This window comes from Anopheles coluzzii, chromosome 3, assembly GCF_943734685.1.
Source record: "Anopheles coluzzii chromosome 3, AcolN3, whole genome shotgun sequence".
NCBI classification, from domain to species: Eukaryota; Metazoa; Arthropoda; class Insecta; order Diptera; family Culicidae; genus Anopheles; species Anopheles coluzzii.
The window spans coordinates 74,642,206-74,660,214 of record NC_064671.1 but is presented as its reverse complement, the minus strand read 5'-3'; the positions used below and the strand labels follow the sequence as shown (position 1 = coordinate 74,660,214).

The window sequence follows — 18,009 nt, the reverse complement described above, 5'->3', positions numbered from 1 at the left end:
CCCCACCCGGTACACATACCAGTCGAAGAATCGCTTCCCATCGATGGTACCGTCGCAGTCGCCCAAATTGTTCGGCAACTGCAGCCCTACGAAGGTAGTGTCCTCGGCAGCTTCCGTGCCGGCCACCGGTCCAATGTACCGCACCCGCCCAACGATGACGCGCCCGTTCGGCGAGATGACCTTTGCCAGGTGGCCCGGCTTAAGACATTTGGGGGTTTTTGGCAAAAATGGCAGCGCCTGCTTGGAGGGAATGTAGTCTGAAATGGAGAGACAGAGAGAGAGAGAGAGAGAATCGTTTAGGACACAGTTTGACATAGCCTTTTGGTGGTAGAGTGTAGCATTTAAAGGAGTGAAAGTGAAGCAGCGATAAGGATGATAAATGAATTTTGGGCAGAGGATCATTGCGAGCTTCAAAGGTGCTGCTGGATGTTTAATGGCTTCGGCACAGCTTCGCTTTTATTAACTTGAAAGCTTCTCCGCAACGGAGAAAGGAGGTGTCGTACAATCCTTTATTCATATTAACAACCGTATCTCATGAGAAATGCTCCTTCATTCTCGCACCGGTACGAAAGGCTCGCAGTTATTAGCTCATTTAATGGTTTGGTGGAACATTCACCTGCTGGTCTGTTTGCTTGCCATATTTGCGATATTGTTCGCTTTTGTTTTGACGACAGAATTACCGTGACCCAACTCCAGGAAGCCAGGTCCATTACGATGAAACTTGAATGAAACGTTTTAGGATCTATTAGGGATAACTGTTTGTTTTGTCTCGCAAAACTAAATTTCCTGTGCATTTTATAATTTCCGGTACTCACATTACGGTCTAGTGCAGGGAATAAATCTGCCTGACACGGGAGACAATTTCAACGTAATTTACATGTAACGCGAAGAGAACATTTCCATCGAAGGTACTAAGTTTCAGTTATATGAGATAGTTAGTTGCATCCAGAAAATGAAATTTTAAAAAATAGTCCGGAAAAATGCTACAACTCATTGCTGGTTTGAATTTGGTTTCTTAATAGAACTCCAATCAATACGTGCAGTGCCATGAGGTCTTGAGAGTGATAGCAGCACTACCATCTGATTTATTAAATTGTTGAAGATGACTTTGAGATAACTGAAACGCTAATTAATTAATAAAATTTTCAATTTTTTACAGCAACCGTAGGTATGTAGGTAAAGCTTGCTTCATTTAGAATTGGAACAAACTTTTGCTCATATTGTGACGCTCCTGGTGGACGGATTTGGAAGTTCTTGGCGTCCACGTGTCGGGCATTTTGTCAGATTGACGTATGTATTTTTGACATTCCGCAAATCGACTGTAATTAGTAAACAATCAACATGGTAGCCGAAAGAAGGGAAAAATTGTGCACAGTTATTTGGAAAATCCATGGTGGTCTGCATCTAGGCTAGCCAAAAAGCTGAAATTTCCCAGAAATACCGTATGGCGCGTTATCAAACGGTATAAGGAAACATTGACGACGATTTGGAAGCCTCAAGCCAATCGTCGGAGTAGAACTGTCGACCGGAAACGGCGTAGAAAGATTTTGAAGACGATTAAGAGGTATCCTAATCTGTCGGACCGCGATTTGGCCAGAAAATTTGCTGCTGCCCATAGTACCGTGAGGAGAATTCGACTCCGGGAAGGAATCAAGTCGTATTGAGCTAGCAAACAGCCAAATCGGATCATAAACAGAATAGTGTGGTCAAAACTCGTGCTCGGAAACTATACGATCAGCTGTTGAGCAAGTTCGACGGGTGTCTCCTGATGGATGATGAAACCTATGTCAAGGCTGACTTCGGGCAAATCCCAGGTCAAAAATTTTACTTAGCAACGGGTCGGAGGGATGCTCCCGCCAAATTTAAATTTGATTTTGCCGACAAATTTGCAAGATTTTGCATTTGGAGCTGTGGCAAAAAAAAAAAACGAAAGTTTTCGTTACAAACAAGACAATGACGTCGGAACTATACCAAAAAACCTTAACCCACCCAACTGCCCCCAGTTCCGCCCTATTGAGAAATACTAGGCAATCATGAAGAGGAGACTCAAGGCAAAGGGAAAGGTTGTCAAAGACATCAATCAGATGACGACCTGGTGGAATAAGATAGCTAAAACGATGGACGAGGAAGATGTGCGCCGTCTAATGAGCCGTGTGACAGAAAAAATTCGAGAATTCCTTCGAAACCGTGACGAATAGTTTTATTCGTATTTTTCCTTAAAAGTATGAAGAAAACGCTACATTTGCATACAAAAAGATTTTGATTTCAATAATAAATAACTGACATACAGGCAATTGTCTATGTTCCAATTCGATCTGAAGTAAGCTTTATTGAGGAATGAACAAGTTTTGTAAATATTTTTAATTGTATTGCTGTGAAAACCTTGCATTCTTCTTAATAACTGCTAAAAACAGCTTAACATTAAAGAAAAAGAAAGTTTGCTTTGGAGCCGGCTTTGGCAGGTGGCCAAAGATTGATTGAAATACTTGAGAGACAAATTTTAGAAGAAAGAAAAAATGCTTTTATTTTCTGACATATTATTACTATAACTACCGCTGTTCAAGGTGCTAATAAAGCTAGGACAGTCTTTCCACGAGTTACGCGAATTATAGATACGCTTTTGACAGAACATTCCTTAAATCGGTATCATTTTCTCCAACAATTGTAAAATGAGTAATAAATTGCTTTTTTGATACAATTTTTAGGTCAAAATACATAAATGTCCCAATATTCTACACGAATTGTCGTTACATAAAAAAACAAATCAAAGCTGCTTTCAGAATACTGGCTCATGTTTGTGGAATAGCAATTGTCCTATTCCTATTCAAAAAAATATTGGTGAAACTAGGCTTGGCTTTCGCTAGGCTTCTGGCTATGACATATCCAGATTTTTAATATCCATATCCAATTGCAAATTAGATTCAAGGCAAAGAGCAGATCACAACGGTATGAAATACCTGATTCCTATTGGAGCATATTGGTCCCTATTGCAGCTTTGAAAAATGAGACTACCTGATCTGTAAACGAAGTGCTTATTATAGAGATTATTCTAATGATTCGCAATGAAAAACTTTCCGAGCGAATGTACTGCAAGTGGTATCATAAATATTAAAGACGATCTCATTACCGAACACAAATCCTCCCAATACACATCCACTTGACATGCACAGCAACTTGCTTTATGCACAAGTAAGCTATAATTGGTAGCCCTTATCCCCATTGCTTCGCTCGTTCGTTCAACTTACCTCGCTGAATGTCATTCTCCGAGCAGCGGCGGTGCTTGGCCGTGGGATGATGCACCGGTGGATGGGCACCAGCGTGCCCACCACCACCACCACCAACATGTCCGTGAAAGGTCACGTGCGGCACCAGACCAGCGGTGACCGGCGGTGGCACACCGACGTCAAGCTGTCCGAGCGAATCCTCCATCCCGAGCATGTTGCCTCCCTCGAGCGAGCGGCGCAGAAACTCTTCCGCCTCCTCGAGCAAGCTGTCGGTGGAGCCGCCCGAATCGCCATGGATGCGGTAGAGCGATGGGCCACCGTACCGCCGCGGACAGTTGCAATCGTGCCGCAGGTCGGGCAGCGAACCGCGAATCTTGTGCACCGGCTGCTCCTGGAAGGTGACGCGCGGCGTGTAGTGCATGCTTTCCGACGGTCTGAGCGCCGTGTTCTGGTGCGTCTGCCGGCAGATGGCACAGCGCATCGAGGGCACGCTGCGCGAACGGTGGTGCTTGCTGAGCGTGGAGTAGCGCGACCCGGCCGAGTAGCTTTTCGACGAGTCGAACGAATCGCCCCGGTTCGTCCAGAGCGCGTCCGTTTGGGTGGTTTGCGTGGCGATGCTGCTCTCGTTGACCGTCCACTGGGAAACGCCGGGCGAGGTCATGCTAAAGCTCGGCGGGATGCTGCCATTGGTTCATTGGTGTGGGTTTGTTTCGCGGGGATGTCACGAGGAGGTAGCCGTGGAAAACAGAATAGAAGAAAAATCTCACATTACTAATTAGCTAGCAGCCGTGGGATTATAGAACGGAAGGGCCGACTGTCCGTGGGATGGTACACCCGGGACAACAATAAATCATGCCCGGAACTCGACGGACGGGGGAGGTGGTTCGAGAAATAAGGTGAGGTCGGTTGGAATGAGTTTCTCTACTATCGCACGCTGCAAAGTTTGTTCTGGTTTGGGCGTCGCGTGGAAAGCGAGCTGTAGAAAGTACACGCTTCGCATAGCTAATTAATTTTCGTTGCGCAAAGTTCAAACTGGACGCATGGACGACGATTGCCGAAGAGTTCAAAAGAGTGAAAGGACGTTGACGAAAACATCATAGCCAATGTAACTGCACACGTGACTTAGCTTTTCAAGCAACCTCGGAAATATCGTTTTTTGTAGATCTCTTTTTAGTAGTCATTTTGTGGCCATTTAGATGTATTACTACTGGTTTGGTATGGAAATATCGATCGCTATTTTTAACGGGCAGATATTTGTGTCTGATATTTCATAGCAATGCAGTATAAAAGCGAAAATGATACTATTAACATGTTAACATATCCAAAATAACCAATAAAAATATCACAAAATTCAAACATGCAATAATGTGTATAAAAACTTAAAAAATGACCTTATTGCTAGAGTGAAGCCAAATGCTCATCCTAAAGATTTCGATTAGTTCCGAGCGTTTCCAGTAGATGGTGCTGTCATAGAAACTTAAAGATGAAAGGATGTAGCGGAATAGTAAGATATTTTTTGTGTTCTTTTAAAGCGACAAAAAATGACTTTACTTTACATCGAGCTTCGACGTTATTGACGATAAAATCGATTACCAAAACAACAAAATCATATTCATATTATCAACATATTTAGTAGTAAATAAGACAAAAGGGCATCAAAGTGACAGATACATCTTATTTGTTTCTTACACTTAAGAAAGGTTTTCTGTTTCAAAGCAAGCCTGAGTTGTGCAGAAAAATATTCAAATATAGTGACAATATTTTGCTCCGACTAGTAAATTACAAACTTACTCTTAAGGGCCTTTTAGACGGTAGCAACACAATGAGCAATGCCGGCAATCAGTAACGGTAATCAGTAATAACGCCAAATAGCAAACCCTAAATTTATGTAATTTTGATAACGCTTCTTCAATTTGTGTTAAATCAATAGCAATGCAACCGATCAGAACGCATTGCTAATTTAACAATTAAAAAGAGTGTTTTTGTGTGTTTGTATGAGTTTTGTGTGTTTACACTAAACACTTTTTTTTGCTATGAATACATTGGTATCGATTGGATAGGAGAATCATTACCAAAATTACATACATTTAGGGGCTGTGATTTGGCTTTACGGATTGCTTTGCTGATTGCGGTGCTAGCGTGTAAAGTGCTTTTTTACGATTTGAAAGCAATTTAAACTAAAAATGTCAATACATGAAAAAAAAAACATGTTGTTCATTATTATAAGTTTAACTTAACGATCATCACAATCTTTATAAAACATTTTGAAATCAATTCTCGTTGATAATTATAATATTATTTAAAATGTACAAATTATGCCAAAAGTTCCGTAGATACATTCAAACGCTTTGAACTATAGAAGCAGATAATAAAATGATAATCATCGAGAAAAAAAAGAAAAGCTTGATGATGACTTTTGACTGACTTTCAGACGATTTCGTTCTCCCAGACACCGACCAGAAAGATAAAAAACAAATGAACAAAGAGAATAAAAGCCAGATTTATCGAACATGCTATTAAAAGCTCAACTGCATCATAACACAACGCCAGACGATGCAAACAACAATAAAACAAAACAACATTCTGCGCCTTAAAACAATCGCGACTGGTGCGGCTCCATTGCCAGCGCGTGTCTAGCCAGCCAGCCAGGAGACAGTTTTTTTTTTGGTGCGTATTCAATCTCGGCTCGACTAGTGCAACCGCTCAACAAGATGCTTCGGTCGCTGCTGGGGGTACGCTGTGAAGACGGGGTGGCTTGTTTTTGTCGTCGCCAGTACGGGGCCAGGGTTTGACCAACGGCTTTACTACACTCTATGAGATTAACCAACAAAGCAGAAGAGGGAACTCCTCTTGCAGCGCGCTTTTCCGTACCCTTTGGTGGCTTCCGGTGTTCTTAGCAGGTTTCCCTTGCAGTAGTTGGGCGACCGGTTCGGGTCGCCGTTCTCGTCCTGCTGATGCTGGCAGAGGTGATCGGCCGAACGGGACAGCTCCGGGACCATGCTGGTAAAGTTAATATCGCTCAGCAGCACCCGGCGGGCTTCCTGCGTCTTATCCGACGGTCTGGTACCATGGGTTAGACGACGCCAATTTCCACGAGCATCGGGCGTGCGTGCAGCGGGAAGGTGGAAAAAAAAACGAACGAAAGATCAAAAGATACATCACGATTACCTCCTTGCTACTCGTCTCGTGATGCTGAAATGGTTCGGCAGGGGCTTTCTGGTGATTAATTCAACCGAGGAAAGGGATTAAAGCTTTTGTTGAATTTTAATCTAATTGTTTGTGTTTATTTGTAAGAGTGTAATTAGGAAAATGGAGGTATGTTTTTGTGGTAGAGCTATGTGTTGAGTATTGAATTTCGTTTGTGCTGTGTAAATTGTGCCTTGTGTGATCTATAGTGAATATTATTCTTAAAATTTCATTTGAATAAAATAAAACTTTTTGATTTTGCATACTTTTAGGCAAACTCATAATTGCATACATCTAGGCGCGACAGTTTGAACAATATTCACGAAAATGTTAATTTCTTGATTGATACGACTAACTTTTCTCAAAAATAGGTTTAAATAGTAATAAGAAATTTAACTTTTTGTTGATACAAAAAAAAAATTTAATCCCTAAAAAGCTTGCTGAAAAATGAACCATCAAAACCCTGTCCCATGAACTGTTCCGGAGCCCATCAGAACGTAACGCATGGCGTAGAGGAAGCTGCTGCGCCATTTGTAACGTGTACACACCCGACGTGTCTCTGGGCCCGCGTAAGAGGATGGAACGTGTGGTTTAGACTGATTATGTGGCTTTTGTTTGTCAGCCCCGTCAGCGTGTTTGCTGGGAAGGATAGTTTCCCTACGTACGTTAACTTCATCCTTCCGCATGACGCTTTTGGCGTTAGCGTGTGCTTGTGTGCCTTTGTGTGTGCCAACGGGCGACACTTTAATTGGCAGGAAGCTACTAACTGGCGTGAAAAGAAACATCACCCTTAAAAGAAAAAAAGCTCCGTAAACATGAGAGCAAACACACACGTTTATTGTATTTACCACGAACGAGATAAAGACATTATGCGGCCACCCAGGGTGAAGTCCAGGGTGGTGGAGGTTTTGATAGAGTTTTCTACCGCACATTTGCTGTTGTGCGGCCGGTGTCCTTGGGAGAGAGCGTAAGAAGGCGCTAGGAGCGTTTCACAGCAAACAATTAAGATTTTAAAGTCAAATGCAAGATAGTGAACGGTGCCAGCCAGGACGTTTCACGTACACGCTCGCTTGTCGGGCTGCAAAGCTGGAGCGGATATTTTCGACATCCCGGGGTGGAAGATGGTGTTTGCGAAATGTGCTAAAGTCACGCCAAGTCGTCGAGCCTCCTCTCTAACGGTAGCAAACCATTCGACCAAAGACGCTCGGACCAGTACAGCCAACGCAGCAGGAATGCCAACAGAAAGAGCAACATACTCATACATACTCGTTGTTCGTCTGCACGAAAGCCACCAACGAGCAGGGCGAACCAAGCACCATTGCATGGAATGACAATTGAAAAGTGCTGATGTCGGTGATAATCCTTTCACAGGAATAGAACGCTAAAAGTGCTCGGAAAGTGTGGCTGTTCCGTCAGCTTCCCGTTGTTCGGCTGGCAGGGCATGGGCATGGTGCATTGTGGTGGGGCTGGCGGGAGCAAAACATGCCATAACAAGAGCAGAAGGACCTGTTAGCCACTTTGGTAGAGGCTGTAAATTCATGTGTGGAAGCGTCTGGTCTGGCTGTGTCGCTCCTTACGTTATGAAGCAGGAAACGGCATATTTACGGAGAAATGAGCCATACAAAAAGATGTTGAGAAGATTATAGAATAAAATTATCGATAATAATAATGTATCGTACAGCTGTGGTATCGAATAATGTAAATACATTTCTAAGAATGTTAATCTCATTTCTAAAACCCTTTGTTGGTTTATATTGAATTATTGAGCTTTTTTCTTCCAGTCTGGGTTGGATTGTGAGAACAAAGTTGAGCGCCTAAAGGTATGCATTTTAACGAATTTTTGGTCTTTTAAATTTGGTCATGCATATGATCGATTATTTTATGCGTTATAAAATAACGATTTTCTACACCAGTTTCAAGCAATACGGTCATTCGTCCTGAATTTTTTTCTCTCTCTTTAAAAGAACTAGTCTCTTTAAAAATAAAACAGAAACATCTCCAGAAGCTCAGTAAACTAACTGCAACGAAAGTGTGCATTTGAGGTAAACATTCTTTTTAAAAGCTTTAACCCCTTCCCAGTGTCTAAGCAGTGCTCATGCAAGGGGAACAGGTTTTCATAGTTTTGCCTGAGCAATGTGCAATGCAATAATGGTCGGGCTGTTCCAATAGGATTCTTTTAGAAATATCTCGCTTGCTCTACATCCTTCGCTTTGCACGCTTCAGTGTATTTGTCTGCAATTTGTTTGTATAAACAACCGCTAGTTTCAACAATTTGTAACAGTTTTGTCAATTTCAAACACATTTGAAGATATAATCTCATACTTCAAAATCACCACCACCATCATCAAAAAATATTTCTTAAGATGTTTAAATTGATTTCAATTGATAGGTTAGAAATTCTCAATACATCAGATTCTCTATAGATTAACTGTAAAGGCCGGAGGAAACTGTTCGTACTCGCTAGTGTAATTTCGATTTTCACTAGCGCATCTGGCGGCGACTTACTGAAGCATTTGGCAAACAATTTGGTGCCGCTTCAAAAAACAGGTTATTTCTCCATGTTTTTTACTTAAACTGGTCTGGAAAAGCTTTGTTAAAGGTAGATGCACATATCCTGCACACATTGCATCTATTTTCATGACAAAAAACGATGGAAAAACTACTTAATTTTGAGATTCGAGATGACCTTTCCCTCGATGACCAAAAAAAGCTTCCACCCGCCGCCGCCAGATGCGCTAGTGAAAATTGAAATTACACCAGCGAGTACGGACAGTGTACCCCGGCCTTAAGAGTTTAAATTGAGTAAGATCTAAAAAAACATATCTTATTTTTGGTTTTGTGGTTTTTTACCGAGCGCCTAAAGGTATGCAATGATGTTCGAGTTGTACATTGTCGTACCAAAACTTAAAATTTTCGCCATGTACGCATTTTCATCGGCGCCTAAAGATATAAGTTAGAATTTGTTCACCTATTCTGCCTTAGTGCTACTGAGAAATTAATAGAAATATTTATAATATTCAGGGTGAAGATCCACTTGATTCTAGTGATGCACTAACTTTGTATTGCCATTTAATTAAGACCCTAAGCTGTGTATTTTCATATCCAACCGTGACCGTTCAATGATAGAACGGCAGAAATTCAACGAAGAAAACCGTTGCAATATGCTTTAGAAAAAAAGGGCTTAATGTTTCATATGGACTTAATGTGATCGTATAATCCATCCTTCTGGTATGTATGTTTAATTCATTTCGGATGCTTCGCATAATGCTTCTTCACAAAATGCTACCAAAAACGTTCTGTGAACCACTTTGGCTTACATGATGGTGTCTTTCTAGTCCGTTTTTATGAAGCAAGTTTGCTCGCTTCCCGATACAATTTTCCGTCGCCGCATTCGGGTTTTCCACGAACCAAAAATCACCTATACAGTTTTCCCTCCACAATGTAAACGCATCAAATAAACCACTTTCGTATTCGGATCGCGTCACCGCTCTGCACGCTAGCAAAACAACTATTTCGTCGCGCAAACAAAGCTGCGGGCGATTCTACTGCAAAATGCTGGCCGACAGACAGCAAAGGGACGCTCGTCGCGCTTTGTGTGAGTTGTGTGGCGGACGTAATAAATAAAATTTGGCACACAGTGTTACCACTATCCCCTTTGTCCATCCGACTGCCGGGCGGACTTGAAGGTATACAATGAGGTCCTTGCTTTTCCATCAAACAAACAGCATCCCCCTCGGCCAGTCATCAACCGGCTGAACGGTTTACGCGGGGGTTTGCCCCCCCCCCCCCCAAAGGTATTCAGCTACAGCCACCATGACCTTGTGGCCTTGTGGGAAAGGTGAACGTTAAATGTGTGTGTGTGTCGGTCGACTGTAGTCGTGGGATTTTCATGTCGTTTTGAAGGGGATTTTAATCAGCCATGTCTCACGGTCGGCGCATCTGTCAAGTGGTAGGAAGGAACTTTTCACATGAATCAAACATACGGATTTGAGTTGGACAGGGAACACTTGGCCCACTGGAAAAAGATTATTCGGAAGCAGCGGGCTTCGTCTTAATCGTTTACCCACACTTTTTGTTGTTCTTTTCTATCCTTTTGAACCAAACTCAATTATCCCCCGAAAAAAAAGAACCCCATATTCCACTAATCCTTGTGGGTTTTGTTTGTTCCTCAGAAAACTAAGTGGTTCCAGGGATGTTGGAGTTACAAAACGTTCTGTAAAACCCACGCATGAAACAACTCTTTCTGATACTTCTGTTGAAGTTGGTATCGGAAACCGTTTATACACACAGCACAGCAACAAAACCTTTGCGGCATGGCAACATTTGCGAGTAGCAAATTCTATTACATGGAAGGGCAAATGGGACATTGAAATTTCATCCTAGGTAGGAAAAATGCTCGTTATCCGTTCGATTACCCAGCTTGATTGGAGTGTCGTATTAAAAACGTGAACCGCACTTAACATTATCAAACCTTTCTGACCTTCTGAAGCTTTTGGTGCGCTGCACCAGGAGCAACAGGTTGCGGCGTGGCGCTGGGTCAAGTTGATTTCCATGTTTATCGATCAAAGTTTTATTATTTTTGAACAAGGAAATGAAACTATCTCTGGCAATAATTTTGATATTATAAATAGAATACCTTAGGGGAAATGATTTAAACAATTAAATATTAAAATCTAAAATATATAATGAAATGTATGCTAAAATCTATGAACCAACCTTATTATAATAACGTTCATACTAGGCTTGGGCAATTCGGTTCATTTCCATGAACGTGAACGTACTAGTTCTTTCATTCAGATGAACTGAACGTGAATCGCGATTCATTCGTTCATTTCAGTTGAAGAAAATATGGTAAATTGTTTTATTGTATTGCAAATTGTAAATTGTTTTGCATCTTGAAAATTATTAGGCAGACCAGGAAGATCCTTATTACGATTGGTAGGACGTTCTTTTCATGAACGTACTGGTATTACGGTTCACATTCATATTTGTATGGCGGGAATGAACGACCTAGTGTACTAGGACGTTCTTTATTTCGACGGATAGGTCGTTCTTTTTGTGAATGTCCTGGTCATACGGTTCACGTTCATATTTGTATGGGGAAAATGAACGACCTGGCGTACTATAACGTTCGTTATTTTGGCGGCGTTATTTAGGACGTTATTTTGGTGGCCAACTCAGTGCATTATGATTTTTAAAGAATCGATGAACGTTGATTAGATGAACGTAGATCGTTCGTTCTTTAGGATGAATTGAATGAATCGTACAGTTCTGGTACTTGAGGCACAACTCTAGTTCATACTTAAAGTAATCGATAACGTTATAAACTGGTAAACCATGAAGAAATCATTCAATCGATTCAGTATGAAGAAAAAATACACAAAAAAGAAACCCAAAATCTTCGAATAGAGACGAACATCGAGAGTCTCTATTATCCGATTACTGCTTATCCTGTTTTGAGGTGGGTTCTAATCGAATCGACGAAGAAAATGATAATTAGTAACGGTAGAGCAGATTGGAAGCTGCCCGAGGCTCTCAAGAAATTATTGGGTAGGATGGTCTATTGAATAAAAAAACGTTATTCAGTTAGTCCTACGGCTCAATGGTGACTGTGCCTGATGGAATAAAAACTTTTTCATCTAATTAAAATAATGCTGTAAGCATCATCTGTTGGCAACTAGAAGAATATAGCTTTTTAAATAAAAACTACCATCGCTTTATATTAGCAATAAAATATCATCGATAAAATTGGAAACGTTGGAACGATTTATCCACACGCCTGCAACATAGATGAGCTTTCCCGTGGCAGCATTCTTGCATGCGAAAACCGCCCCTCAGCACGTATCACATTTTCGTTTCGCAGCGATATTTACACACTACAAATCCTGCCGCACCGTGATGAAAATGTATCCTTTTCTTCGAATCATATCAATTTTCATGAACAACTTGCACGCTCCATAGCGCTCCATCCAAATCTTCGCAAAATTGCTAACCGTGAGCTTTGCAGAAGCGGTAAGTGGAAGAGAGGAGAGGAGCTAGGGGAAAATATGCTGTTCGGAAACCTAGCAATTCCAATATCTCAATCCTTGCAATTTCGTTTGATGAAGAAATTCAACAACGGGGAGCAAAAAAAAAGTTTCGTTTCTACGAAGACACGAGCGAAAGTGCTACCTAGTGTATAGTCGGATTTTGTAGCGATGTTCGACATCATTTAAATATATTATCCGCTCGTACGTGCGTTTCTACTCCTCTTGTCTTTTTACAGTATAGGGAATAAAAAACAGCTTCCTGATGGACTGATCTCTATTATTTGTCACTCTATTATTTGTCACGCTAGATGTAGATAACGTTTGCCAGCGATCAATACTCCCCGACAGCGTGCATCGTGGGCAGCAGATAAAGCGATATCAATTTCCTGTCAGAGCTGAAAAGTTTGCTTTGCCCCTCTTGCTTTCCAACATGAGAGACAGACAAACAACCTTACGAATCAGTGCATGCAAACATAGTTGGAAGAAGGAGGAAAAATGTATCCAATTTCTAGAACGGCAGTGAGCTTTCTTCGATCTTGAAAGTGAGCTGCAATTAAAGCATGGCAAATATCCTGATGTAAGTATCCTTCTTCGAAGTATCAACAGATTACAGTGTTGTCGTTTAGTGTCGTCAAAATGGATTGATATATTTGAATTCTTGCTCGCTCAATGGGGCGTATGTTTTCGCCTGTTAGAAATCTGGCAGTTAGTGTGTAGTTTTTCTTATAGATACACATAAAGGGTCATTCATATATTACGTAACGCTCACTTACTGGGGAAGAGTTGCTTCCAGCATTCCGATTTGTTTCAAGAGGGAGGAGGAGAGTGTACATCTTTGCTATGTAACTCTCAGAAATATGTTTGAAGAACTCGTTGTTGTAATTAAATACATTCTGGTAGTAGAACTCTTGGATGATAGTAGAATTATCAGTAGAATATTAATTGAATGATAATGAAGGCCACATGATTCCTTTGCTAACCGTACATTTGCTAAACAAATTGAACTAAAGTTTAATAAATAAAGACTAGAGATTTGTATAGAAATCATTATATATGGGAAAGTAGTTCTTCAAACTCACCACTAAACAATATTTTAAGTTTTTGCTGACGCACAACAGAATAACATTTACCATCAAAGCATCGCCCATTTGCCAGGCGTAGATGTTCATGTTTCTTGTAAAACCCACCATCCTTCCACAATCGATCGATTTCAAGCAGCATCCTCCCAACGCATCGCCTGCACGTGGCAGCTTACGTAAGGCGCCCTGAAAGCAGGGATGGATTGGTTTTCCCGATGCACACTCGGGCGAGAAAGGCAAGCAAAAAACAGCGACAGCGAAAAAACAGCCATCTCCCAGCCCTTTTGCTCCGTTCGTTAATAAGCAGCAGGCAATTTCCGCTTCCCACGCTTCCGCGCCAAGACCGCAGCGAAGGCGGAGGTCACAGCGGCTGTCGCCCACCCTGCAAACCCACCCGTGCCACTACGGCTGTGGATCGATTCGATACGGACGAAATAATACGTATCGATAAGTCAGCATCAACGTGAATATCCCCTCCAGACGACCAGGGAGATGGTAAATGGTTTTGACGGTAATGACAGGCACGAAGCCAGAGCACGGGAGAGCGACAGGCGTTCGCCTAATGACGGTAAAAGCTTGAATAACCATGGCCTACTACTAATTTACAAGACGCTATGGGTTTAGGCGCCTGTGAGATAGGCAATCGTTGCTACATACGGCGGAATGGTATCAAATAGCAATATTTCCAATAGAGTTTTATGCGTATGGGAATGTGTTGTGGGTGTTTGTTAGCTGTTTGTGTCGTGTTGTTCCGTGTGTTTTCAAAGGCATCAAATCTAATAAGCAATGGGGCTCTCTCGCCTGGTGTTTCGCTTACCTGAGTGGGAATTTACCTTTCCCACCGGTTGGCGGTGGTACGAACTTCGATGGCAGTGTGTACAGCCCCGGCACGTACTCCGCCCCGGTCAGATGCGTCTCGGAGCGCCACTGCTGGGCCAGGGCGGAGATGTCGGTCTGTGCCGCCCGGGAACGCTTTACCTCGTCGCCGGTCGCGCCCCGGACGCCGCTTTCCGCCGCTATCACGGTGCGCAGCGTTTTCCCCGGCGGCAGATACTGGTGCGGTGAGTAGGTGCGCGGCGAGCGGGAAAACTTCACCGCCAGCGGGCTCCGATTGGTGCCGCCAGCTCCCGCCGCCATACGGCTGCCCGGGTGAATGATGGGTCTTGGGCACAAAGAAACGGGCAAAGCAAAAAGGGACAAACTTAATTTCAGTTCAAAAAGGGATTAATCAGCATCGCGCATCCCCGGCGATGGGGCGTGGTCTTACCGGTAGGCGGGAGGGTTGGGGCAGGTATTGCGCCGTCCCATCTCCAGAATGTTCTCCTCCGTGATGCCACACTTGGAGATGTCCGTCTCGATCAGCACGTTGTAGTTGGTCCAGCGGCGCCCGAGTGCACCGGCCGCCGCCAGCGGATTCGTGCCGGCCACATCGAAACTGTCGCCCTGCTGCTTGCCCTCCTCGTCGCCCTGGCTGCGGGCGGTACGGGCCACCCCGCACGCGACTAGGGAATTGCCGGACGCACCGTACTCCACGCTCGACTCCTTCTCCAGGCTGGACGACTTTGTGCTAAAGTCCAGGCTTTTCTTCATGTTGTCCAGGCTCAGCGAGTCCTGGCTCTCGAGGCTCTTGCCCTTCTCCAGCTCGTACCCGTCCGCTACCTCGCTGTCACTGCGCTCCAGCGAGCTCAGCTTTTCCTGATCCGACGCCAAATTGGTGAAGCTCACCAGCACGGGCGTGCCGGACTGGCCGGTCTCGTGCCACGGCTCGTAGTCCGATATCGACACCAGATCCTCCTGCGTAATATCCTTCGCATTGTCGTCGGACGAAAAGATCAGCTCGATGTCGTCCACCTCTTCCTGCGTTTCCGACTCGCTCTTCTTCATCCGCCGGCGGGGATCACCGGACAGGGTGTAGCTGCCGGTAATCGGTCCCGTGCCGTGCAGTTCGCCCTCCGCCTGGCCGGGCGTATCCTCCGCAAACACTGAGTTGTCTCCCTCCGAGATGGAAGCGTTCGATTGCCGATCCGCGTCGACGTGCAAGTTCTCCGACGAGACCTGCTTTATGCTGATCGCCTCCGAGCTCTTGCTCACGCTCAGCTTCTCCTCGTTCACCACACTGACGCGCAAGCTCTCGACACCGTCCGACTTTAGGACTTGCTCGCGTACCGTCACCTCATCGTCCACTCCACGCTCTTCCGGTTCGCCAATCGTTTTCTCCTCTTCGTCTTCCTCCTCCACTAGTGCAGATTCTGGTGCTGCTGGGTTCTCGGGAGTCTGTGGTTCTTCCTTCGGACATTCGGAACTCTCCGCCTCAGAGCTGCTCCCGTCCATATTGATGTTGGAAGAAACCTTAATCTTCACGTCAATCCGTGATGCCATAGCGGAATGTGGGCCAACCCCTGGATGTGAAACTATCTGTATGTCGGGCACTACGGACACTTTCTGATGTGCCGAATTGTTACCATCTTTAATAGGCGTCTTTTTCGTCCTAACGGAGTCTTCTACTTCCGCCTTGCTCTCCTCCCTACCCACCGTCACCGGACTGGAGCAACTCTCGTGCTCCGTCGGTTGAGGTTTTACTTTTCGTTTCTTTAGCTTTTTGCACTTTTTATCCTCCAACGTACTCGGTACGTCTTCGCATGATTCACGCGCCGGCAGATGTCTGGCCTGGTAGCCCGATGTGGACGGGACTTCGGTGCTTCCGCTCGTTTGCTGCTTCCGTGGGCCGTCCGCAACCTCAGCACCCTTCAACCCACCGGCACTGACGGTTCTGCCCTGCTCTACCGTTTCTCGAACGCTTATCTGCTGCCGCAGCTGATCCACTTCGCGGCGTGATTCCTCGAGCGCGGTACGCAGCGAGACGACCGTTTCGTGCAGCGCCCGTACCGTGTCGAACGGACGGACGTAGGACTGTAGCTCCGACGAGCTGGAATCACTGTACGGGCAGTACGCGACCCGGCCATACTGTTGGCGGCCGGTACGCTCCATCTGGGCGCTCGGATGTCGCTCGCAGGGGGCAGGTAAGTCGTTGCAATGATTTATTCATGACGGCCGCACTGATGAATGCTGTGGTGGGAGGGGGTGAGGAAAAAAGAGAAACGTAAAAGGCGCATTAATGAGAGTGGCATAATGGATGTTAAAGATCTGCTAGGCTCTTGCAGTGTCACTTGCGAAAGGTAGTGAAATGTACACTGCAGAGGATGAGGCGGTGTTAGTCGGATAATGGAAAAATAAACGATGAACGATAAGAAGTAGATAAACTGACTAAATTGGCTGCAGCTTGAGAATCTATTTATGCATGGCAATTGTTCCAATAGATTTCCCTTATCATCAGCTCAAACTGAGGAATTCATATTTTACAATCTTCTTACGGTACACGGCCTTGGAGGTTAGTTAGGACTACATTAAGCGTTCTGTTTGCAGTTACAACAAAGTATCTGTTAGATATTCTGAAAATATAAGAAAGATCATTGTGTCTTGTACTCAACTTGTTTCAAAAGACATAGCGGCAAGTTACAGTTCCAAGAGTTGCATGTCGTCATGACGTACTTACTTGTCCAAAATAGACAAAAACCAGCATTCAGATCTGGTCTTTGATGCAATACATTAAGAAATGATTCTTTATGACACACTTCTGTCTTGGTGTAGGATCTGTATATCCGTAATACAGTACGGATTTATGCTGAAGCGTAGTGTGGCGATAAATGTTGTAAAATTTGTGTTTGATTGAGATTGATGTATAGGTTTATCATCAAGGTGGATTTGAAAGCATTGTTTGATTCTGTTAGTTACCCAATGCTCTTAGCCGTTGATATACAGGTTGATACTAAAGTGGAAGTTATAAAGTGGATAGAATTATGTCATCATTACCGCAGATACGTCTTGCAAATAGATGAAATCCCAGTCCTAAGTCAGCTTATGTATGTTGACTATATTAACATATTTATAGCGTGAAACAGTGTTGATGACTCCCATACAATGTAAGATTCATACAATGGCTTTAGCAATTGGAGTGCATCTTAGTTCTTAATGCTTAATACAACCTCAATTATAAAAAGAGTTTTGTAACTTATAGCTCTACCACTGACAATCACCAGCTTGCACGAAGAAATGAAATTCCAAACTTAAATGACCTTGCCATCAAATTTGACACATTATCTTACATTTCCTGACCTCTACAAACCTGTGATAGACAATCAATAGTTAATCGAAGGTTAGGCTTCATAATGGGAAATTCCAAATACCTTTGTGATTCAATATTCCTTTAAGCTATTAAGATGATTCGATTTTGTGACTTTGACTTCTTATTCAGTAGTTTGGATGAATAAACTGGAGTCAGTATAGAGAGTAGGTTCATCAAATAGTCTGACAATCTGCAGTGGTTTAGTCATGGTCATTATTTACATTCCTGAATCATCTGTAGCATTTCTCTAGTTGTAGTATCTGAGCGATATATGAATACTGAACATTGTATTTCTTTAATTGTTTCCA

The 18,009-nt window shown here is 43.5% G+C and overlaps 1 protein-coding gene across 1 annotated transcript in view; it reads right to left on the bottom strand.

The window, feature by feature from the left end:
- Positions 1-18,009, bottom strand: part of LOC120955783 (uncharacterized) — a 28,918-nt gene that overhangs the window by 3,978 nt on the left and 6,931 nt on the right. Inside the window, exons 2-6 of the mRNA XM_040376928.2 lie at positions 14,786-16,584; positions 14,336-14,680; positions 6,096-6,284; positions 3,246-3,904; positions 20-257 (exon numbers count right to left, since the gene is read on the bottom strand). Of these exons, the coding sequence (XP_040232862.2) occupies positions 20-257; positions 3,246-3,904; positions 6,096-6,284; positions 14,336-14,680; positions 14,786-16,506 (3,152 nt within the window). The 5' untranslated portion in view covers positions 16,507-16,584. The remainder of the gene's footprint in view (positions 1-19; positions 258-3,245; positions 3,905-6,095; positions 6,285-14,335; positions 14,681-14,785; positions 16,585-18,009) is intronic.